The sequence below is a fragment of the Anticarsia gemmatalis genome, chromosome 2 (genome assembly GCF_050436995.1).
Source record: "Anticarsia gemmatalis isolate Benzon Research Colony breed Stoneville strain chromosome 2, ilAntGemm2 primary, whole genome shotgun sequence".
Classification (NCBI taxonomy): Eukaryota; Metazoa; Arthropoda; class Insecta; order Lepidoptera; family Erebidae; genus Anticarsia; species Anticarsia gemmatalis.
The window spans coordinates 13645331-13670331 of NC_134746.1; the positions used below are offsets into that span (position 1 = coordinate 13645331).

The 25001-nt window shown below is 34.5% G+C and overlaps 1 protein-coding gene across 8 annotated transcripts in view; it reads right to left on the reverse strand.

The window, feature by feature from the left end:
• shakB (Innexin family member shaking B) overlaps positions 1 to 25001 on the reverse strand; it is a 137762-nt gene that overhangs the window by 66847 nt on the left and 45914 nt on the right. For 2 of the 8 annotated variants that reach the window (XM_076133851.1, XM_076133842.1), the window contains exons 2-5: positions 17504 to 17657; positions 14096 to 14273; positions 12259 to 12395; positions 11222 to 11381 (exon numbers count right to left, since the gene is read on the reverse strand). In XM_076133851.1, the coding sequence (XP_075989966.1) occupies positions 11222 to 11381; positions 12259 to 12395; positions 14096 to 14273; positions 17504 to 17568 (540 nt within the window). In that variant the 5' untranslated portion in view covers positions 17569 to 17657. The other 6 variants (XM_076133877.1, XM_076133892.1, XM_076133869.1 and 3 more) reach the window with 5 other exon arrangements.

The following is a 25001-nucleotide window of genomic DNA, read 5'->3' on the forward strand; positions in this document are numbered from 1 at the left end:
ATAATCTGATTAGAGGAAAATTTACTGTTTTAGAAATAATTAAAATTAGTCTATTGTTATGATTGACAAACTAAATAATTAAAAACAGTGCATTGTAATAATTGCTATAATAAAAAACATTTTGTATATTTCAAAAACTCTCATAAGTATCTACTTCTGTGTCGTACGTTTAAGATCTCGCTCTTTTCTTAATGCATAAACAGCACATTTTTATAGCAAGAATTTAAAATAGAAACTTTAATTTAAATAATATATTCTCGCATAAATGTTTACACGAACGCCATTAGTCGCATGTTTCAATAATTTGTGTAAACGACGTCCTTTAAGTTTTCACCAGGACTATGAACGTTTCATGTCATTCGTCGCCTCGGTCAGCCATCAAACGATTTCGGAGCCGCCATCAATCTCTAATGAGTGACAGCCGAAAGCGCGGGAAACCAGTAGACATAGATAACGCTCATTCTGCCTAATATCGATACTCGTTGGGACACGGAGAAAATGTTTCGCTCGATGTTAATGATTCGATAATTATGTTTAATAGAGTTGTTGAGAATATTATTGTGGACATAGTTTAGAACGCTAATGTTCTCTGTATTTAGGAAATGCTTTTGTGGGTAACTAAATTTTAATGTTCTACTTACCGTTCGAATCGTAGAGCTAAAGCCAAAACATCACAGTTTCACAGATAAATATTACATTTCCAAGTCCGCCGCAAATAAATTCATAAAATGATCATAACTACAGATTTACCTGCAGCGCGCGTACGTTAGGTATAATTAATATAAAAAGGTACGTGGTGCCGATGAACTGTTTAATGTAGGAGGCACATTGTAAGGCAGCCGCTCGCGATATTGGGTCAACATTGTCCAAACGCCTCACGCTATGAACTATGGACGTTATCGACGCATTTCGCAATCGCCGTAAATCAACCTCATGGGAAGCCTCATCGAGAACGAATTGCTTTCTGAACTGATATTCTAAAAAAAGTTTTCAATTTAACTCGTGGGACTGGCCGGTCGGAATTTTAAGAAAATATTTTTTTTATTGTCTTTTTAAATTGTGATTCAAAGTTTAAATTTTAGTTTGTTTATTTGTTAATAATTAGATTTAAAAAAAACAGTCACTAAAATAATTTAAGAAGAAGATAAAGTTAATTTATTTACTTTCAAAAAGTTTGTAAACTTTTCAGATTGCAAGAACTCGTGCAGTAAAACGGAAAACTCCGGAAAAACAATAATCATAGTTTCACATTTGATTTAAACTAGTTTCAACAAACTTCTCACGTACAAAATGATAATGTAGAGTTGTTTCTAGTTGTTTGCACGTAACTATTTAAATTGTGTTAATTTGTAAACTTTCACCTAAAACTTGAGCACTTTCGGTTGTGAAACTGAAACGTAAACAAATACTAACAAACACGTTGATTAGTAACAAAACGTCGGTGAATGCATCGTGAGAGTTCATTACAACGGCTGCTCTAATTACAGCGCTAATTTGTACAAATTACTTGCATAAATACGTGCGTTTCGCGCTCGCTCCATGGGAATTACTCCTCCGGCGATGTACACATCTCACACCTCGAATAAAGTGTAATAAGACGTCGGTGTGCCGTCAGTATCGTCATGGCAGAATATATCGCGACTCACGTGTCGATATAGAACACAACGGATCCAGGTTGCGCCGATCGCCCACAGTTTTCAGACACACAATTTTAATGCATGCTTTTTATTTTGTCATTAACCTTCGGGGTGCTCCGGTTTCGAATCGGCAACGTTTTATTTTTGAAACACGGTTACGCGGCGCGGTGATTAGCGACGAGTCGCGCCTCGGCGGGCGCACGCACTCACTGGCCGGCACGTGGGCCCGCACTGCACCGGTGTCGCCGCACCCACTTACTATATCGAAAAACTTACAAAATTCGATACAAAAAAGTTCGCGTTCCGTTTCCAAAAGTTGCGTCCGCCGGTGTGTGTGGCGGCGCGCGGGGCAGGCGCGGGCGGCGCGCTCTAACGTTCGCGGCGACTGGCCCGCCTCGCTGAAAAAGCTCCTTACGTTAAATACATACAGGGCGATGTGCATTCTATTTATAAACTTAAGTTGGGCGTGCGGCACGCGCGTGCAGCGCGCCCGCCACTGCCTACATTAACATCATAATATTTGAAGTTATTAGGTCAGCTGATGAAACGTGTTGCGGCACGTCGCTCGCGCACCCATCACGCTAATTACCATCATCTCACGCCGCCACCTCGCCCGCCGGGGCTGCCGGCCCACCGCTGCTGCGACCACAGCACCGCACAGTAGGTACGAGCCGACGACGGGCTAAGTGATGGTGTTGCGGGTGCATACAATACTAAACAGATGAGCTGCGAGTAGGTATAATAGTTACACATTGGAAGGGCTCCAAGAACAATAGAGATATGTTACGTTTTATGATGATCGTGAGAACCGCTCTGACGCGCTGCCGGCCGCTCTCCGTTTTAAATTTTATTTTATTTACTAAAATAACATCTTTAGTTACAGTACAAACTATAAAAACGGCAATAAATATTGAGTTCGACATTTAAATTTATTATCGTAAAACAAAATGGCTTCATATTTTGGGATGATTTTTTTAGTGAAGTAAGAATGTTAGATTTGCGTCAACGTCAGACGTCGGTGGTGGTTTTGTCGTAACTTGTCAAGTGCGTTGAGTGTCGCCTTGTCGAGTGTCGGACGTGACGCGTGACGCGATGACGCCGGCGGACAGTAGCTGACACTATTTGACGTCACGACGACGAATATGGCTAACAAAACTGACAAGTCACTTTGAACACTGGAAAATGGACGTTCAGTTTATACAAGAATTAGTTAAGATAGATTGTGCGTTGACAGTTTACTGATAAATCTCGCGAGTATGGACGACGTAAACATTTCAGCACATATAACAAGTAAATGGGACGTGTTGTTATATATCTTTTTATATAAAAAATTGCACTTTAATGTAATAATTTATTGGTTTTATGAGCGTCGTTTGAATGAGTTGAAAACTTTATTTTGTATGCGCGAGACTGTCACAGGCATATTTTTATATAGGTAATCATTTATTTGAGTAATGTGGACTAACTAGTAGGTGTGTCGTGTGAACAGTAATTTGACAGATTAAGTATTACAAATGAGTAGGAAATGTTTATATGATTTTGTTTAATTAGACCCGATGAAGTTTTGTAGTAAAAATATGAATTGATGATGTAAATAAGATATCTTTATACGAACTTAAAACACTGATGTAAGAATATTTCGATTGAGATATTTTTCATTAAATTAGAAAATAAATATAAGAGGTAATGGTGTTTATTCTGATGATACAGGCACGAACTTTTATCTTTTACTCAATTACCAGAAAGAGAGATTTGTTTTAAAATGTTTTTATTTTTAAATATTATTTAAATAGTTAAAAATATTTTTCGTTCGCTATAAGGAATCGAAAAATGTTATTAGAATATTGTTGAAGGCCTAATTTCCAGCAGCACCAGAAATCTTTTAGAGTAGACTAGGTTCTTGAGAGACTCTAGAGTATCATAACAGGCGTAAAATTTTCCAAAAATATTGTAAAATTATTATCGAGGGTTAAATCAAGTACTTTTGCACTACAGACATAATTACATATTTATCATCAGTGATCTACGTTTGTCTCATGAACATTGTCTGACGTTACGTCAAAACATGTCGGTCATGTCACATTTGACAGGTGTTAAAATACTTTCATCATTATTTATAGTCTGTATGTAGACTGATAGAATCTGGTTAAAGGGAATAGAGATGTACCTATTTTATATTATAGCGGCGTCAAGTACTGTCTACAATGTAAGTGGTTTTGAAGTTATAGTAATTGCTTTTTAAAAATTCTCATATTGTAACTCTCAAATAAATGTTATACATGGTGATTAGTTAACATAACAATATATACTTTTTTAATTTAACTTTCCTCTGACCAATTACAGTTAATCAGAATAAATAATGAAATGCGTGATTGGGTTCATTAGTTAATAATCTGAAAGTTAAGTAAACAAAGAAGACTGTAGAGGTGGTCGTTTATAATATGTTATGGGTTCAATTCCCAGTAATTTGTGATACTATAGCGTCTTTCATATAAAAATATGTCAGAAAAATAACCAAATCTTCACCTTTAAAAATCTGACGAATGTTTAAATAAAGATATAAACTATATGAACTATGGCTTCCCCAATTATCCTACTATGCCATAATTTATAAATAATTCCCACTGGAAGTGCTTATCCGCTAATAAACGTATTAGAGAATATTTCTTAGTAAAATTAGGGTGGTCTTAGTATGAAATAGAATTTAAATTATGTATATTTCGTCAACTTATTTTTAGTATGTACAAATTGTCGGTTACGAAAAAATAATATAATATACATTAGATATTTTGAGTTATGTTTCATTTAACTGGGTGGTCCGAGGTAGTAGTACGTTCATAGTTTGTCTGTTTATCAAGTTGTTACAAAGCTTTGGCTTCGATTTCCAAAAGGCAACTGGTTGAATTAACAACAGCGACGATGTTGAATAATAAAAGTTTTTGTAATTGACAAAATAAATTTTTCGTAAACTTTTATAATAGACAATTTTAATTATATTTTTATTTGTCTCCTTGTGTTTTGTAATTATTTGTTCAACAAACTGTAATTGCTATAAGTCTATATTTCTATAAGTAAAACGTGATAATAATAATATTATGATATGTACAGTTATTACAGTATTACAACTTGCATGCATTTGAAAAGGACTGATCGGATCTTAATAGTATAAATTACAAATTATGATTTGGATGGAAAAGGAAACATTTTCCCCAGTAGTGGGACACTCAACCAGGCTAAGGTGTGTATATAAAAAAATTAATAGCTACGAACGTATATGTTACGGAAAATAAATGTATTTTCATTTATTTATTCAAAATGTAAGTGAAAACTACGCATTGATTAGAAAACAATAGCTAAAACCTCATCACTCAGCGCCAGCCGTCAGTCTTTTTGACAGCTAGTGCGACGGCAACGCCATCTGTTACGCTTTTCACAAATCACACGCGCACTGAAAAGTACCACCGAATTCAGCAGTATTTGAAGTTTATATTGCAAGATTGATAAGTTCATATAAGTTTTTTTATAGAAATAACTTCAATATAGATTTTTATGTAGATGTTAATTTAAGCAGTTTTCTGGCGCTTTCTAGATGTATGATTGTATAGCGTTAGAGAGCTGTGGGGCGAATTCAATTACTATCAACTGTTAACTATAGATAATTTTTGTATAAAAATCTTATCAGCGCCGCTAGTGTGTTTTGCATGTATTATTATCTTCAGGGAATTTTAAATGTAAAATTTTTGTTATTCTATATCTAACAGTAAAGTGTAAAAAAATGCATTTTGGAAAGAAACAAGTAACTTTTAGCATCTAATGCAATAATAATTATTAAATAGTGCTAAAGAGGAACGGTTGAAATTATTTTAACAGTAAATATCGAATATTAGTAATACGCATTTTGAAATTTCGGTAAGTAAACATAGAGAGGTAATTTTTCGTCTTCTTATATGTGTGTTTGTGCGTATGTGTGTGTAACAGCGTAACGTCCCAGTTGCGCAGGTGAGTCGTAAACGGTGGACAGCGAGTTAGATTGTTGGAGTGGTATAAAGCAAGAGCGGTAGCGTAAGCTTATAGTTACACGTTAAAATCATTTTGTTTACTAAATGTACGTAATTATCTTAAAGTATTACCTATTGTCTTTTTATCATTATGCAGAAAGCAATGAATAAAACCCATTTCCGTGTTATATAAGTAAGAGCAGTTACTATAATCACCATGTTCTAAGCTTTATAGCAAGCCATCATTCTTGCCTGTGTTGGAAGCAGGCACTGACAGACTTTTAGCTTTTATAAAATAACGAATACCTCGTGTTCATAGGCTCTTTGTCTATAAAGTTTTGATGCTACGATGCGTTATGATGATTAAGAGGTAACATTTTTTAAATATAAATAAATAAATATGATTGGACAACTCACACACGGTCATTTGATTCCAAACTAAGCAGAGCTTGTACTATGGTAACCAAATAACTGATAAACATACTTATATAGGTACTTCTAAATACATACTTATATAGATACATTAACATAATAATCGCTAGAATCTCTTGACTTGCGTGTCCCGGCGACATCGGGCCGCGTGTTTCGGCAACAAGACGTTACACTCGAGCACCGGACATTAACATACTGACACAAACTTTATATCGGCTCTGACTTACCGGTGACAAATTCTAAATGTTGCTACGTTATTGATACCTAGCTTCATAGACATTGTTTGTAAGTAGGACTTCGAAGAGCTAATTACATATTTTTTTAAATGAGGATTGAGCGTAGGATTATGAAGGCATGTGAGGTTGAGGAAGACGACGTCAAGGATAGGGCGAAGCGGAGGAAGAGTGTAAGAAAAGCTGACCCCACTACCATATAGGACAAATAGCAAGGAAGATAGAGAAGGATGGAGCGTAGGCTAGAGAGACAAGACTTAATAAAGCCAAAACAGTGTCAAAATTTCAAATTATAATTAATTTTACATACTTGCATCATTACAAAATAGATGTGATGAGACTGAAATTATAACCGCAGTAGATCGAAACATATTTTTTAATATCTTTTCCAACAATAATTACGGAGAACGTGTATAATTAAAAGATTCAAATAATATAATTTTATCCAACAAATAAGTAACATATTTCGATTGTTTACTTGTGGTATCTAATATTATCTAATCGTGTAAATATTTTGATAGATACTTAAGTCAAGTGAAGCCAGGTAACAGAGCTAGTAGCCACAGTAGCGAGGTAGTTAGAAGCCGCGCGTCATTCCGCACAATCCTTTAATTCATCGACGCTCAATAGATCACTACACTACCGACCGCTTGTATTGGACTAGAATGCGCCGATGTAATAGACCTTTAAGTTAAATATTAATATAGTTATGTATTGATACAATGAGAAAATAAAAGCTAGTCGTAGGTAGTTAGATTAAATGCAATAAGGTAGTAATTGCTACGGCGTAGCACTTTCGTAGCACATGCAGTTTTGTTTTTGTTACGTAAACCTCTGTCAATTTAAAATCCATACTAATATTATAAATGCGAAAGTAACTCTGTCTGTCTGTCTGTCTGTCTGTCTGTCTGTCTGCTACTTAATCACGCCTAAACTACTGAACCAATTTGCATGAAATTTGGTATGGAGATAGTTTGATACCCGAGAAAGGACATAGGCTACTTTTTACGCCGGGAAAATGACGCATTTCCCGGGAAAATTCAGGTTTCGCCACCGAAGTCGCGAATAATCAATATTATAATGACATTGAATTAACAAAATTCCGTTGTCATGGCAACAGTTTTAATGGCGGATATGCTTTAGTGCGAGTTATATGAGATATAAATAATTTTAAGAATATTTTTCGTGAAAAAAAGCATATTTTGTTGTTAAGGAATAATTAAGCTTTGTATTAGTAAAAATAAAATCATTCACGCGAGCGGAGCCGCACGGGTCAGCTAGTTAATATATAAATGGTTCTATTGGCATATTTTCTGCGACTAAAGTAGGCAGTTATAAAAAATAAAAGTGGGATATAAAATATAATAAAAGTATTTTTGTACGTTAATAAGTCTTATCCGTATTCCGATTAGTTAGTCCGATTTCGATAAAATTAAGATTTAATATCGGATTTTCTTAATTTTCTTTCAAATTACTGATCCACAAATAAGTTTTATATGTATACATATATTAATACAATACGTTAAAAGACCCACGTAGCGGTATTAGTTAAAAATAAAACAATCTTGTAAGGTTATAAATTGAGTGATATATTATTCAGAGCACGTGTAGGAAACATTGTGTAACACTTCCGAACTTCGGCGCCAAATCACTAAACGATTACTTGTATTGTTTTACCTCCTTCATCTTGTTTTACTGGATTATATGTTATTTTTATATAAATTACTCAGTATTTAACACTGGAAATGTGAGGAATATGGGGATGATGCAAATTATGCAAGATTGCAAAAATGCATATTCAATTATATTTTTAAAACCCATTACTGTCCCACTGCTGGGCAAAGGTTTCCTCCCAAATTGGGAAGGGGTTAGGCCACGCTAGCCATGTGCAAATTGGGAACATTGCATGCACTTAATAAATGTATTGAACAAGTTTTAGGAACGCAAAGATTTCATCACGATGTTTTCCTTCACCGTTAGAGCAAGTGATAATTATTTTTAATACACACATACCTTCAAAAAGTCATAGATGTGTTGCCCTCAGACCTTTTTTTTTTTTCGTTAGGAAATGCGTTACGCATACCCTGCGCCCTGGGTGGAGCCCAGGGTTATGTGGGACTCTCCCGCCTTAGCCCTGGGTTTTAACCAACATTATCATTACTATTCAAAGTTTATTATCATATATCTAGCCATCCTCTGTAAGCAATGGTAATCATAGAGCATAGATGCAAATTATAAACTGATAATAAATTAGCTCAGGCCAATATACTCCGCCCGTACTGTACCATAATAGCGTGATATCTAATCCCGAGGCCCGCCAAGTAGCCAATTCACGATGACCGCACTACAATCATTTACCATAGCGTATAACTCTATAGTCTATGCTGTACCATAGATAAGTGACTGGCCACCACTTTGCTTTATTGCTCGTATATCAATATTATTTTTCAATTTTGTTATCATTATCACTGTTTGATTATTATTTGATCTACATTAGCTAAATAGTTCAGCTATTTATTTCTTAGTAGGTAATATAGCCATATAAGCAAAATATCAACTACGTTTGGTCTTACGCAACAAGAAATAGTTTACTGTAATTTTCCAAGCCAAGTCAATACTTAAAAAGACATAAGTACCTAAATACATACATCAATATAATGCTTCTTTATATTATAAAGAACATAACAAAACCCAGAACAAGCAACTTAAAAACATTTAAAAAATAGAACAAGGCCTCGCAATAAAAAAAGCATATTAGTTCAAAAATAGAACTAAACTCTAATAAAAGATTATCCCGCCATTCCGTTCTAGGATGACAGAAAATTACAAAAAATAAAATTAAACAACAACTCTCGAAATTATTGTTTTAATTAAAACAATAGACAAAAGACAGTATTTCCCGCGCGCATTAAAAAATAAAAGGCAATGGCAACAGCTACGTAATGCCTATTAGCATAATCAGGACGCTCTGGAGAAATTCTCCCTTGCATTTATTTGGCTGCATGTAGTATATTATTATTATGTTGGTACTAGTGATAATATTTGTCTTCTAAATGCGCTTGTAACCGATTTGGTTGGCTGCTTTACGAGATGCTTGTTTTGGTAGTAGTAGCAATGATATTTTTTTACTGTTGTAAGAAGAAAAATATGAGGAAGAAATGAAAATATTTGAAGTAAAATTCTGTTCTAATTTTACATGGTCTTTATTTGTTTATCATGTAATTGTATGTGGGTATTGTGGATTTCTCGAATAGTCTATATTAAATGACACAAAATGTATATTCTCTTAGCTAAACTTTTTAATTTTCATGAATATTATTTCAACAATTTTTATTTTGTTTCAGTTACACATACATTTGAGTGAGTATTTTTGGATTAAGGTAAGTTTTCTTATCCTATCATTTATTTCGACACACATTGAAGGATAGTTTTGTAAGTATGCTACTTTAGTGCCCTTTTTAATGTAGGTATTAATTTATATCAGCAATGTGAAAGAAAAAAGTAGTTTATAAAAATAAATAATAACACGAAAGTAACAAAATATTCTAACTTACCCTTTAAAAGAAAGAAAAGATGGCCCGTCATAGCTCAATACAGATATAAATATACGATATTCAAGGAAGACTTATTTAAATCTCAGTTGATACATTGAAATAATATATTTTTGAAGCGCTATAAACTTGTTTACTCTTCAAACAAATCAGAGAGCATTCGGTTTGCATTCTGATGTATTTGTTTATTGTTCAAACCATTCTAAATAAATATGTACGTATTTAAATACAAGTTTGTTTTGTTACATAGGTATTATTTTAGCATTAATTTGATAGAATTTATGCGTAATGCGGTAATGGGAATAGATTTTAATATTCCATACAGATTTTTTTTAAATTATGAATTTGTAACATATTGTATACCTAAATCAAATGAAAGGCTCTAGAACAAAAAATATTAATTCTTAATTGTAACGTCCATTTTGTCCTCATTGCTACTTATTTTTTCGATTTACATTACATTTATAAGTAGTTCCTCTGATAGGCATGGGACTCATCCCATAGTGACAAAGGGGTTAAGTCTTAAATATCTCACGGTAACATTATGGATCTAGTAATTTATATTCCATTATAAAAATAGTATATAAAATGTTTAAAAATGTCAAGCCTAAGTGTAAAAATACTTCATTTTTCTTTTTTCTCATTATACAAATAAGAAAAGCCGATGTTACAAGAAAACAATATACGTATTAGGCGATAGATGAAAAGTTTCAGTAGTTCTGTAAAGTTTTCAGTTGGAGTTTCTCCTGTTGAGAATAGTCTTACAACTATTCGATACGTCGTCCTGCCTTGTATTCTATTTACATTCATACGACTCAACGGTGTATTTCTGTGTTCTTAAATCTATTTATGTTTAGTTTAAATATGGATAAAATTAATATTTATTTTTAGACGGTAAAACTTTTAAGTATAAGTTTGTACCCTTTGCAAATCAGTTACCTTAATATTTTTTTACCAGAAATAGTTATAATGCGCAACCCAACATTAAACATAATATGTAATAAGTATGAAGCTTCTTGGATTTTAGATACTGAAATGAAAGGACGGTCTCAAAAAATGTTGTAACTTTACCTTTAATTTAAACCATTGCAAATCACATTATCCAACAGTACTGTTTCTCGCTGCATTTCAGGTATCTAGTAAAATCTTTGTTTATCACAACCTAGGTAATGGATATGAAGGTATAACTCCGTAATATTACTTCTTACAATACTTACCTACACCCTGGACACACCATAATACCTGTACCTGTACATTCCTGTAGTACCACTACTTACCTGAAGGAACATCGTGAAGGCGACGCAATACTTACCTACACCCTGGTCACACCATAATACTTGTACCTACATTCCTGTAGTACCTGTGCTTACCTGAAAGAACAGCGTGAAGGCGACCCACTGGTAGTACTTCCCATATCTCCGGGGCGAGGTGCCGGCGCCGCGCACCCCGGGGTACGCGCCCGCCTCGCCTGCCACCGTGAAGGTCGAGTGGATCCAGCAGTACGTGTTCAGAACGTCTTCTGGGATGTCCCTGGAGAAAGTCAAAAGACTTAGACCTTGGAAAACAGCTGGTTTTTTGCTCGTTTTCTTTTACTTTTTTTTTGCTAGTTTATTATTTTTCTTTTTTTTAACCCGTAATTGTACCACTGCTGGACAAGGGTTTCCTCCTGAACGAGGAAGGGGCCTTGCCCTGCCTTGAGTCCATCACAAGTAAATATAGATAGATTTAAAACTGGCTTTTTTGGACTACCTATTAAGTACTTTTCAATTATATTTGGGCTACGTTTAGTTAAATTCTTAGTTTTCGGTTTATTAACGTCAGCAATTATATTATTTTGATATTATTTATATCAATTGAGCAGAGTTATAAATAATTAGGTTACGTATAATTGATTTTGACATTGAGAGACATAATTGACATAATTCACTATAGTCGTTTATTACATGTAACTATATCAATAAAGTAATTTGGAAACAGGCGTAGATTAAAAGATGGTTCTTAGTTTTTCAACGTATACGAGAGGATTATTAAAAGTAGAGCTCTATTGTTTCTTGATGAGTAATCAGAAAATATATTTCGTAGAATCGTGCCGTCCAGTCACTGCTTGATTTAAAGTTTATTATGACAATAAAACTATTAACTGAAAAATAATAACACAAATAATTGGCACGAAAATCCGACAAATGTGTTCATCATAAAGAATATCGTCTATAAATTACGGCGGCTCACCTATTTTCAAACTTAGCATGTGGCTCGCGTGATATATATTTTGTACCTAACAATGCTATTGTAATATTTTACATAGAAAACGGTTTAGTGACTCGTGACGCGAAAATTTGACTCAACGCCATCTATCATTTTTGCGCTGAACTACGTTGTATGCTAGCTAGCTAAACAAGGTGCTTACCTCGTGTGTATGCAGTCAATGGGGTTGCCCACCAGGTGGCGCGTTGTGAGAGCCGCACTAGCCGCAAGCAAGGCAGCAGTGGTGGCACCGCAGTGCAGTCGGAATGCAACAGAATCAATCTTCGGGTTCACCCCTTGCTGTAGGAAAATAGCTCTTGTGAACACGAGGAGTGAGGCTAAAATAGAATATTAAGTGGCGATACAAAAACCTTTAAATATTTACAGTAAAATCGGCGCAAATTGGGGAACCACTTGGCTGACGTTATTTGAATTGCAATTGAGTTTAAAACATTCACACGAAACGTGCTATTGTTTACTGAAGGGCTTGAAGCTAAATATGTCAGTTTGTGAAACGTCTGATATCTTTATAAACGGGTTGGAATCATGAAACATTTCGTTCATGAAAGTTTGCGAAGGTTTTTCCTGTAGTGTAAGTAGGAAAAACTTTGTTTATCGTTTACCGAAACTAAATTGTAAGAGTATTATTACTTTTTGAATAACTTACTTCATAACGGTTATACTTTTGATATATATAATGCGTTAGTTTTTTACGTGAGATGTAGCTTGCAGTCCTTAGTAGGTATGTGTATTACGATTATCATACATATGATATTAAGCACGGTTATAGCATTTTATCGAGTAATAGTCGTGTAATTGACTAATATTAAGGTTTATGGTATTTTATTATTAATAATTTTTTTTCGACATCCCTTTTACAAAACTAAGTTGGGAGGCTATAATGATGATGTCTTAAAAGAAAAATAAATTTTGTTACATAGACTTTTACCTCCTCACGCAAAGAATACGTAACAAGTTGAATGTAAAAAATAAACAAACTATATGTTGTAAAAAAAATATACGACTCAAACACAAAATAGAACGAATAATTAAAATACTATCCTCGTGAACACAAAAGAAAACCATTATCTTTTCATTAAAACGGCAACAATTTCTTGTAAATAGCCAAGTACAAACCGTTACAGCGCTGTATTACCCCTTGTTATAACGATGACAACCTAATTTACTGTCCACCCGTACCATTGTGTTCAACAAAAGATAATAATTTGGTCTTGCACTACAGAATAGTGCAGAATGGTGTAGAATAGTGTAGAATAGTGTAGAATGGTGCATTCAGCGCAATCCCGCGAACTTGAAAGTAAATAATGTAGGAATGGCGCAGTGTACTGTGAATGATAACGTGAGTTATGTAGTTCTTGCTGATATAAAATGCTCTCAGACAAGATGTTTCAAATCTCTGTTATATTTTTAAGTTATTGAGTTTGTTTGCGGTCCTTTGTGAAATGAAAATGTAGTTTTACTAAAGATGATTTGTATTGTTAGTGTCAGAAATTCACACAATGCAATGAACTAGAAATCCTGTTAAGTCGTCCTGTTAGGCTGAAATCTTTTAGAAATTGGTTTACGTCGACAGTGCAATGGGACTGTCTGCCCGCTGCCCTAAGTAACTGCTAACGCCAAACTAGAGTTTTACGTGTTTTGGTATTGCATCGGAATATAAATTGTGTTTAGTTAGATAGCAATGGAATTCTTAAGTATCTATTCACGTATCGTGATTACATTTTGTTCCTAGTAATTCATATGGGTTCTCAAGCACGTGTACGAGACCCTAAGGTCAGGGATTGTTGCTTTATACTTATAACATTACAATCACGTAAATTACAATCTAGAAACCACGTAACATGAAAGGAACTAATAGAACATTCATATCACATTTTCAGACTTTGCGTGTGAAAGTTTCTAAACCAAATATTGTGTGGCAAAATTGAAACTGTTTGTTCACGATTCTTTAATATATCATGATGTAAAAGGAGACAGACCCCGCCAGAGAGCAGTGCGTAGATGCTGGTGAGGATCTCCATGGGCCTGCGCGGCTGCGGGGCGCGCTCGCGCCGCCGCCACGCGCCCGCGCCCGCGCCCCCGCCGGCGCCCGCGGACACGCCGCCCGTGCGCCCGCCCGCGCAACGGCCCCGTCTGCCCCACGACACGCACGAGTCTCTGCAACAAACAAACAAACAACATGCATCTATTGTTGAAGTACTTGAAGATATCTTATAGGTTAGTTAGGGAATGGATGTACTCGAAGGTACATAACAAATTAGAGCAAATCACGTATCCTATTTGTCAAATTTTCGATCATCGCCTCAAATGAAAGCTTATTGATAGTTTTCTTTGATGTGTGAAACTTTAAAGAAGCTTTAAAGAAGTTTTTTATAATGGCAAATCAGTGAGTGTGACATGACTGATCTATATTATGTGTAATGTGTAGGTAACTAGGTAATGCAATTTTTTTGCATTTACTTAACCCACTTATATAAATGCGGACGTTCCGAAACAATTACATTAATTTAATTTTCTACACTTGTACTTAAAAAAAAATATATCTACCACCAACAAAAAACATAGTTTAAAAAAACAAACCAAAAGTGAAAAAAACACAGCAAAATTAACGCAAAACATACCAAAATCGTTTACGAAGCCGCGATCAATTGACTGTCGATATAAATGCCACTACACCAGCTGTGACTGAAGCTACTGACTTCGATGCGCACGCGCACAAAACACATGTAAAATTTACACAACACACAAGAAATCCACACAACCGTCACCCCGAGGGACCGATTCAAACATAACTAATGGAAATTAAGGGAAAGCTGATAATATAAATAGAATTACAATACAGGGCTCGCCAAGGACATGTGTATTGTAAATTAGTGAAGTTTACGTGTGTTTTTCTTGTGTTTTGTTTATACAATAATTAAGATAGAGGAATCTGAAATTGTTTGACGTTGTTATCAATAAGTAATTATGGTTCAGGACTGATTTTGTTCTGTGCTTGTGTACATAAAATCATGTCAAAATCTACCTTTTAAACAGTCAAATTACCCATTTTTAAATAAATTAAAGATTGATTGAAAAATAGACTAATGTCCGATTTCTGAGTACATTTAGCGGTAGTTTATCTATACAATAACGTTTTTTTACATGAATTTTCACGCTATGTACTTTAGAAACTGGGGGTAAGTAGGGTTTCTACCTCTATTTTTACTGTTGTGTAAAATTGTGACTGACGGACAGATATTCTCTCATTTACAATATTAGCTACTAACTATGAATGAAAGTTCTGTATATATCTGTTTTAATACTACATTGTTCTAATGCGTGTTCTTTGTTTTTTATTGGCAACTGTTTGTGTCCCCTACGGTCTGGTGATTGCAAGTCATTTTATTTTTTCCTGTGTAGGTTTGGTCTTTCAGAGCATAAATATACTTAGGAAATAACTGTCACTCTATTCTTTCACTGAAATTTCTATTTACCAATACAAATAACCTCTACGGAGGTATTACGTCGATTTTATAAATTACTATAGACCGCCCGCGACTTCGGTAAACTCTTTCCGTGTAAATCCCGATTCTTCGGGACCTTTGGGATAAAAAGTAGCCTATGTGGTATTCTGGGTCTTCAGCTACCTACATACTAAATTTCATCGTAATCGATTAAGTAGTATTTGCGTGAAAGAGTAACAAACATCTATACATACATATATACTCACAAACTTTTGGATTATAATATTAGTAGGAAGTAGGATGATACAACAATTGCTCTTCATTCATAATTAGCTTATAAAAATTCAAACTTATGCTGCTATAAATATTACTAAAGGCAACAAAAACGTTACGATTATCATTATAATCTCATTACAGGCATATTAAAATATCATAACACTCGATCAACAACACACGAAGCCGAACCTATTAGGCATCATAATCTAAACAGAGTATTCAGCCCCTCATTATGAAAGAAGAAGCCATTCAGTCGACAATATTTACAAAAAACAACATTGGCAACTGACCAAATTGCCCGAACTTACGTGATGTATGCGCTACACTGCGCCTTTAATCCCACTTTACGTCTAGTGGCTAATTAAATAAATCGCATTGTATCGTTATCATACAATAATCGTCCGTCTGATGACTCACTTAATATTGTGAAATGATATCGTAAACAAACGTAACGGTCCCAGCACACATCCTTGTGGTACCCCTAATGTTTTAACTTCCAAAACCGTCCGATTGAAGTGAGATGAAAAGCGACCGTTGTTTTATGAAGAAATAAACGGTGAGAGAGCCGTTTTTGTAAAGTATTGTTCAATTTCGTTGTGGTTGTCAAATAAATACAGGTGTTTAACCTTGTCAAACGCTTCCCACCAGTCAACGTTTGAAGATTGATGGCTGAACAACTGCTGCCGTCTGTTTGAGTAAAATCTTTTGTCTGTCCGTATGATAGTGTGATTCACATATAAATTTAGAAGTCGGTCAAACGTCTGTAGACTTGTATCATACACTTTTCTTTGTTAATGGATATTGTGTTTATTTTTAATATCTCGTTAGCGTAGCTACTGGGTCTATTATTGCTTGTGTATTTATATGTGGCTTGAACTCATTTTATTGCTCAATGGTAAAATGTTTATTAAATGATGTCTTAGTGTGTTTGTTTGTTTTGTTCGTATGTGTTTATAATATTAGATATGTTTTATTTGATTTACTGTCACTTTATGTTTATTGTATTGTAAATAGTTTTTGTATACTTGTCAATCTTTTGTTATGCATATTTATTGTTTTAATGAAAATGATCGACATGTAGAATATTTTATTAGTTCAGCCGAGTGATATGATGATTGTAGAATTTTTATTTGTTTAACTAAAACTATTTCTTGACAGCAATGGATGGTAACGGCTGATTCCCACGAGATAACTTGTCAGTGAAATTTATAGTTGTAGTACCAGTATGCCTCAACGTGCATCCATTGTACTAGCACCTCTGCAAGATATATGTTTCAAAATACTTGGCTTCTAGTAAAAAGAATAACTTAAACCTATACGTCATGTACATGCATCCTATTTTTTAATGATATACCAGCAATATTTTAGACTTGGACTAAGTCTAAAATATTGCAGGAAGAGAGAAGGATTGGGAGAAGAGGCAAAGCCACAATTCTTTCACGCGTATTTCACGCGAACATTCCGTCCACAAGGAGCATGAGCTTCGCTAATTTTGAACTTATATACACTGGACATGGTTTTAGTACCCAATTCCAGTTTTATCTAGAATAGGTACTTCCCTGACGCATTTTAGAATACTCGCTACGGTACTTTGATCTCATTGTTTAGCGATAATTTGCTATAAGTGGTGAAATTCAAATAGTTTGTGAAAACAAAGGCCTTTACCTTCTACTAGCAATCCTGTGCGCGCGCACTCCTGCGTCGGGGCGTCCGCCGGACGTCTTGCCCATCGGGTGGTCGGCGCAAGCGGAGAGCGCCGCCTAGCCGCGCTGCGTACCCCTCATACTCGCCGCCCTCGCCGCCCTCGCTCCCTCTACCACTGTTGACAAAAAAAAACATCTAAGTAACTGCAATATTCATGATATTCGTGATTTGATGGTCTGTCTTTGGTAAAGCTGGTTTTTGTATTTTAAAAAAAGTTCAAAATGTTTCGTATATTTTTATTCATTCAATTCATAAAAAAGGTTGCTTTTCATTCACGCTTTTGCTTTCCACAACCGATCAGCTCACTGGCTAGATACGTTGGTAGGTTTGGATTTTATCATATTATTATAATTATTCCTTTCTAATGGCTGTGTCCAAGTAAAAGCAACTTTCTAAGTTTTATTACACAATTTCACTGCATTTTTAAAACGGCCAAATGGAGAAAGAAAATTCACATTACTTACTACATTCACAACAAATAACGTTAGCATCTGGAAACTCAATATTGAATACCAACAATCCTACACAATAATAATATATCACTAACAAATGTAGGTGGCTAAAATTCACCATCACGTCAAAACGCCAAACCATCAATAAGGAACCGCATCACGTTTCACACATTACTATCACTATTCGCGAATATACATCTAATAGGAATGTGCAAAATCTGTATTTAAAACTTTCCGTTAAAGCTGTCAGTTTATTTTAAATTTACAATTACTAACAACTTAGTAGAGAATGTAGAAACCTCAGGTTTATACAGCTGACCGTAGCCTATTTACAGCTACTTTAATCTGGAAATAAATAAAATGATAAATAACAGAACTTCACCCCCTTTGGCATAGAATTTACAAAAAAAATCTCCTACACTCTACAAGAAAAATACATGCAAAATCTCTGAATTTTGCTTTCAGTAGTTTCAGCTGTGCGTTATACATCTGTTAGTCAGTTACTCCCAGTTTCTGAGGTACATTTAGCGGTAGCTTATCTAAATTTATGCAAAAAAACGCAATTGAAAAGATAAACTACCGCTAAATGTATTCAGAAACCGGGAGTAAGTCGCTCAGTAACGGAATAGTTTTATATCTATAGATCTATACTAATATTATAAAGCTGACGAGTTTGTTTGTTTGTTTGTTTGTTTGAACGCGCTAATCTCAGGAACTACTGGTCCGATTTGAAAAATTCTTTCAGTGTTAGATAGCCCATTTATCGAGGAAGGTTATAGGCTATATATCATCACGCTACGACCAATAGAAGCAGAGTAGCAACAAAAAATGTGACGCAAGCGAAGTTGCGCGGGTCAGCTAGTAATCAATATAAATCGTGCATTCTAACCCTCTTATTCATAAACACACTATAAACGCATTTTAGTTAAAAAGCTACTAAGATATGTTTTCTCTTTTTCATTTCGCTAAGGAGTGTAAGAAACAAAACACTTTATAAGCCTTTCATAACTTCATATATTTTTATGAATAAGAGGGTAAGTATATCTACTAAGTTGTCGTACTATAACATTTAGCAAACATTTAGTGGCATTTAGTCGGTCCGGTTGGATTACCTCGTCAATCTGTCGTTTAACGTCGCGCTCGACGTTTCAACGTATTCTCCCGGATTATGTTTCATGAACCGTCCGCCATCGAGTTTCAATAATAGTATTGTTTTTGTTTTCAATCATCAATGTCTGTCTAATATTATACATGTTTTTTAAATGATCTTAGGTAATTATGTAAATTGCATACTTTAGTTATATATTTATCTATGTAATGTATCGACAAAACTGACCTAGAGTTTATTAAATAACTAAATATGGTGTGTGGGACACACCAAGAATCAGTAAATCCTAACATCGATTTCTGATATGCAAAAATTTACACTACAGTGAACTGTAGTCAGCTTTTTCACACAACGTTTATGAATATTCTGTTACTTATAAATACCTAATAATGATATACCTAATAATGTTATACCTTAGCATTCCATTTGGACAACTCTATTTCTTACGATAGAACGACTTACACTAACAATAAAATCAAACACACACAATACAATACTCTCTTTCCTTCAATCATTCTACTGCACTATCAATAACATAAAAATTCACCTCTCCTTTATCACCTGAGATGTCGTTACGCCCCCGTATCGTGTGATATAAACGACAAGCCATCTAAATAATTGATACACGTTGACTCTTTGCCATAGAGTCACAGTGTCATAGAGTCACAAAGTTCTACCGCGGTGCAGATTGATACACAAATATGATACGTTTTGAGGTGAGGACATAGTAGCGGGCGATAGACGTTTCTTTGATTTTGTAGTATAGTATGAGACGGTTTTGAATCTGTTGTGATCGTGACGTGAAAACTTTGAATGTTTTGCAAGGTTTATGTTGAAGGTAATTGTAGTGAAAATGGATGCAATGAAAGAGATATTTTTTCTATAAAAGACAACTCCCGCACTAGTTCTTGTGTCGCGGGGACTTTTACAATAAATAATACGAGTAAGTTAACAAACAAATTAAAAACTATTTTTATCGTATAACTTATTCCAATAAATAGTTTCTGGTGTATAATGTATGGATAAAAAAATCTACGAAAGATGGGTTTTGACAAAAGCTACTATACAAATTATCTAGTTTAGCTACTCTACGTTTTGAAACTTTAAACAGATTCAGTCTAGGCGTGTCTCACGGAAGGCCGAAGCGATGCACTAACCGTTTCTGCCCAGAGACTCTTAAACCAAGTCCCAATACTCCCAATATAAGCCATCCGGTTACAAATAGAACGAGCCATCGTTGTTACTTGATTGATAGTGTATTACAACTGTTTTAGCAATAAACCAAGCTTTATACCTCTTAAACCGTTAAACTAATGTATTGGGCTTAAATTTTAACGGAACATTTATTAGCAATTGTAGATTCATGATGAGTATCATTAAAACGTTTAATGTATCGAATATACGGAGATAAGCCATCGAACTGTGATGTCCGTTTTATAGGTGATATTATTACAATTCATAGCTATTTATGCATCATTTTAAACGATTTTTGTGGCCTACTTATCCAGTAAGTAGTAGTTAGCCAACATCAGTGATTTAAGCAACGACCAACGTGTACACCATAGGTGACGGTCTTTTATTTAAACTTTAGTTAAAATGGTAAAAAGTGAAGGTAAAAAATAAATATAATATAATACATAGTTGTATAATGATGGAAATATTGCCAAAGACATTTTCTATTAGTCTGTCTTATATTGATGAGATCAAAAAGTATTAGAATTATATTGGAGAGCATCTCCATGCCTCTGAGGTCACGTCGTAGTTGATGTTTAAGAAGATCACAGTCATTTAGCCATGGCAAAGTCCTTATAGTGGTTAGAACTCCAACTCGTAAATCAATCTCATATCTTAACATACGAAAAAAAGGCATTGCTCAATTCTAATACTCATTTTACACTATCAATTATAAAACCGTGACAAAAAGAATTCTTTACAAGAAAACTATTTAACTTCCTTACAGTTCACCATTTAATCTTTTGATTTCAAATATCAATTTTAAAATAGGTCAGCAACCACACTAAGCAGAAAGCGAAGTCTAAAACCAGATAAAAATGTCGTTCAGCAAAATGTTCATTAAATCACTGAACAAATTAATAGATAGCGATCTTCGTTCATTCGTTCTCTCGTTCGTCGCTCATGTGTCCTCCGGCGGGAAGCATCGCGGTGGAAAAGTGCGCGGAAATTAAATGGAATACGATTCCCGTGTGATTTCACCAACATGTATTCATAGTGTATCGGGATGTGGAATTTTACGTCTCAGTTATCACAGCGACGAAATAAAATGTTATTTTTGAACTATTACTTTTTTGCTTGTAAGTTGCGATAGGTTTTGACGTGAAACTTTCTTTACTTACTTTGTGTGTAAATTGCTAGGCTCTATATATCTTTTTTGTAAGTATTATAAAGACAGCTCCCAAATCCACATTAAATTCTGTCCGTTTTGCTTTCACGGATTAACCGCTGAACAGATTTTGATGACATTTGGCAAGGAGATAGTTGAAAACCCGGGGTCAAGTAAAGTTTCCTTTTTTCAAAAACTGACTCCTAAGCGACTCGAATAGGGAATAAAACATTGGCCTCATGTGGGTCAGCGAGGATCAGCTAGTCACTTTTAATTATATATTAATGATAGAAAATAATTAATATACAATTAAAAATATTATTAATTATAGAATTCGCTACTCTTTATCCTCGAATAGGATAACAAGTAGCGTTCTATGAAAAACATCAAGAAAAATCTTCTGCAAGCAAAGTCACATTCAGAAACAAGTTAACAATAGTTGTATAGATTTAAGTTTTGTCTAGCTGTGTCTTGCGAACGTAAAATTTTATCTTTTATTTTTACGAGCCGGGGGAGTGTGAGTGTACGTGTTTTTTTCACAGTACAGCTTGTTACTTCAGTGTTATCGACGTGACGATACTCAACTTACAGATAACTTTACACTTGGAATATAATACTGTTTTGATATTAGAAAATTTAGGTTTATTTAGTAATTTACTTTGACACCTTAAAGAATGTATTAGGTATCAATATCTCTGATTTTCATTATTTCTTTGTATTTTGTACTCTTAAGATTCGAAAACTTGAAAAAAATAAGATTCTATGGATCACTAATATTGTGTAGTTCAATGCGGAGATCGAACTCACGATAATGTAACTGAAACTTAACTTTAACAACAAGAAGTTATGTTATGACGTCGGTGGACATATAGCACACATAAAATGAATAGTATATCTATTCCATAAATTTATATGAATAAAGGTACTAAAATGTATGTACGCATATAACTTTTGAACAACTAAACCATATTTGATTAATTTTTTCTTCAACATATTTATAAATGACTAGCTAGCGTTTTAAACGTACAACAACATTCAAACGTTAGAAGGTACAATGGCCATCTATAAAAGTACTGCATAATAGCCAATCATAAAAACCAAAACTAGTCAACGAAAAAAAAAACTACCACAAAACCTAAAAACTAAAGCCTAGAGCAACACTTTAGCTTAGAATTTTGCTCCAATAAAGCCGAACAGAAAACCGGGTCTCAATTTCAGGACAAGCTCCAATGGCCGTCAATTTCGGCCTAGGTACAGCCATCTAGTTGTAGTGGCAAGATTGCACTTCCACGTATTGTGACAGGCTCACAAATGTTCGTGTTGTCGTTACGTAGCGTATAAAACATACGATTTATTACGTTTTACAATACGCTAGAACTATCGGTGCACGATTTATGGAAATAGGGTTAAGTTTTTTGTGTAGGTCTTTTTTTTGTGTGAGGTTTTTCATTGGTGAGAGGTGTGTGCTACATGCTCGCGTGATGCTTTAATTGTGGAAGTTATAGCGTATTTCTTCTTAAATATAATATTGGTATGACAATATAAGAACGAAATACTAAGACGTTATTTGGTTATCAAGAACAAGTTTCATAAAATTTTGGGAAGAGTTTTAAATAAACTTAAATATCGTGATAGGTATGTAGTAGATTAATATACAAATTACCTTTACAAAAACTATGTTGTCGGGCTTCCACTCGACCACGAACACGTTTAAGGATCTGCCTACATATTGCTTTTTTTATTTTTTCATTAAACATAATTTCTTTACCTATCATTTACACAAAAATATTTACAAATTAAAAAGATATTTAATCTATTATTGTCAAAATCTTCCTTTCATGACAGATTCCTAAAGTTTATAACCGGTGCAATAAAATAAAACAAAGCACTACACTCTATTTATTACATCAATCTGTGTATAGGACAAAAACTCAGGTTAACGTTGCTGCTAACGATAGCTTTTAGACTTTCACGGACGTAATAAAACCTACTTTGTTTACTGTGCTCCTGGTACTTGCGCCTACAAAGTAGTTTATGAGTTAATCGTAGTGCGGTTAATAGGTTCATTCCCGGTTTGAGGATGCACTTAACTGTTTCATTTAGATAAGGCGCAAATAGAGGAAACGAAAATAGCTTATTTTGATTTATTAGGCCATAATTACTCTGTTTATTTTTGGTAAAGTAATCTTTATTACATGCGTAGAAAACAGCCAGCGTCTAGATTTAATATATCATTGCTATGGTAAGCTTAGTAATAGATTTGGATGGGTGATCAATCACTAAAAGATAGTCTAGTTGTATAATAAGAGATCTTAACTCAAAAGATCACTTGTCATCAACATATAAATCTTTCGTCTTATATTATAACTAAAATTAGACGGTGGAATAGCGGTACAAAGTAGGAAACAATTTGGCGAGACACTAGGCAATCATAAAAGGATGAAGATAGCAGTCATCAAATCCTCAGTCAGAAGAAAAATCTAAAATTAGAATTTCACTTGCAAAAGGTTCTCTAACTAGTTTCCCGACTATTGTCCAGAGGCGTTGAACTAAATAAAATATTTAAGAGGTATCGTACAAAATTTTTAACTTTCGTTCCCTATAACTAAAAGTTTGCAACTTCTGCTCTCGTGGGGACATCTCAAAAAATATAGGTACACTTTTCAATTATTTTTCCTTGCTAAAGGTGTGTTTAGATTGAAGCGGAGCGGTACTTTGATTGTAAGTAATAAATTATAACCTTAAATTATGACCTTGCCAATATATGACAATTGTAAATTATAGTATTTCTTTGTTTGATAAAAGAAAATAGTAGTTAAAAACATTTACCGCATTTTTAAACGCAAACACGCAACGGTCTTTGCATATCACGACGTAGTCATTACGATTTTATATATATGTTGGAAATGCACTTTTGCATACCGTAACAAAAGGAATACTTAATGTAGTTATGTAAAAACTATCAGTAAATAAACCATACTCTACATACTTGACTGACTCCGTGGCCCAGTCACCAAGCTTACTACCAATGCATCGGCAGGTCGTGGGTTCAATTCCGTGTGTGGATCACACAAATATTTTTTTCCGTGTGTGGTTGTGCTTTGTGTCCGTTGTTTGTGTGTTTGTAAAAGTCCCCGCCACACAAGAGCAATTCTTAGTGCGGGAGTTGTAAAAAAAACAACAAAAAATATATAAAAATTGGCATACTTAAAAAAAATGAATTCTACCCTGTAACCTTTTAACCTCCAATGAAATCTCGCCCTTATTCCAAGAATAGCAAGTCCCTTACTCCCTCGAGTATAGTACAAGTGGTCTAGCAGATTATTCAGAAGCGTCGCGAAGCTGTAGCGAAGCGGAGCGACGTCGCAGGACGATGTAGTGTGTACTTACTTGTTTATGCTCACTTTGATTAGCATTCTGTTCGTCTTGACGTTAGCTCGGGTCATGCATAGGGAAGGATTTTTCACTCAGTAAAGAGATGAGTGTGTGTATGAAAATACAATATACTGAAGGCCGCCCGCGACTTCGTCCGCGTGGAAACCCTTCCCGTGTAAATCC